Source organism: Boleophthalmus pectinirostris, unplaced genomic scaffold (assembly GCF_026225935.1).
Source record: "Boleophthalmus pectinirostris isolate CB_2022bp ecotype Guang Dong unplaced genomic scaffold, ASM2622593v1 HiC_scaffold_23, whole genome shotgun sequence".
In the NCBI taxonomy this organism is placed as follows: domain Eukaryota; kingdom Metazoa; phylum Chordata; class Actinopteri; order Gobiiformes; family Gobiidae; genus Boleophthalmus; species Boleophthalmus pectinirostris.
Window position 1 is genome coordinate 31,316,245 of NW_026571207.1, and position 1,255 is coordinate 31,317,499.

Genomic DNA, 1,255 nt, shown 5'->3' on the forward strand with positions numbered 1-1,255 from the left:
TGACAGGTGCATACTCACAGCGACAGGTAAATCACAGAGGCAGGTGCAGACTCACAAATTTTCTCGCTGTGGGACAAATAAAGGTTTATTTTGTCTTATTATTTGAGCAGGATGGTGATCATTTGATTGTGCTTCAGGGCTCTTCTTCCACATGTACAGAGACTTATTTCTGGTACTTTTAGTTTGGATATGGTTCAGTGAGACTCTGATTGAAATGGGAATAGGAAAAGGAAATATTTAACACAATAACAATCATGTCATAAAGGAAATAGTGAGGTTTTTCGGGGTGATATGGCGCCCTCATGTGGCACAGTAGAAAAATAACAAAACCAAAAAGGAGGCTGCAGTCACTGCGTACTAAAATCCAGTTACAAGTTGATTGAGTAATTATCAGTGATGCTGAAGTTTGTTTTAGCACAGCCTGCTCATAATGATGAACATCAGTATTTATTTCTGTTTTATTCTGACCTCTTACAGATATGTGTCAGCGCTGACCACCCCTGCCCGACTGTCTCCGGTGGAGTTCCATTACCCCCCTCTGCCCCCACAGGTGCCCACGTTTCAGATCACCTCCCCCAACACGAGCCACGCCCTGTCCCTGCCCCCTGCAGCCGCCGCCTACCACCGAGAGGACGACCAGCCGCTGCTACGCTGCCCTGAGGTCTGTGTTTTTCTTACATTACATTACATAAGGACTGTACCCCCTGTATATCTCTCACCTGCTCTCTGCTGCCCCCACAGGACTGCAGTCTGTACCGACAGCCACGGCGGCCACGGAGGCCCTACCTGACTGAGAGCACGGGCAGCCTGCCCTCCAGCCCGTACCACGCTCCGGACGAGGAGGCGTACGAGACCACTCAGGAGTACGCCTCGTCCCGAGAGCCAATCAGGAGCCGGCGCCGACCGCGGAGGAACCGCCTCAACGGACACATCTCCCAGCAGCGCAGCGGCCTGCAGGACTACAGGGACTACAGCTCCCAGAGCTTTAGTGGCTCTGAGGAGGAAGAGGAGGAGGGCGAGAGCACGCCCTTCCTCAGTCTGCAGAACATGAGTGTGGACCCCGCGCGGCCCGCAGAGCCTCGGACTCACCACGGCGTCAGACCCGGCCGCTCGCAGTCTCATCGCTCCAAAGCCGACAACATGCCCCTCTAAGCCCCGCCCATCACCACTAGGAGAAATATTTTTATTTTGTATAACAGACAGATATTCTAAACAAAGGAAATATTTATTTTCATTGTCTACTAGCTAACAGCAA

General features: G+C 51.7%; 1 protein-coding gene across 1 annotated transcript in view; it reads left to right on the forward strand.

The window, feature by feature from the left end:
- nrg2b (neuregulin 2b) overlaps positions 1-1,255 on the forward strand; it is a 65,364-nt gene extending 64,109 nt beyond the window's left edge. Inside the window, exons 11-12 of the mRNA XM_055158880.1 lie at positions 478-661; positions 742-1,255. Coding sequence (XP_055014855.1) covers positions 478-661; positions 742-1,152 — 595 coding nt within the window. The 3' untranslated portion in view covers positions 1,153-1,255. The remainder of the gene's footprint in view (positions 1-477; positions 662-741) is intronic.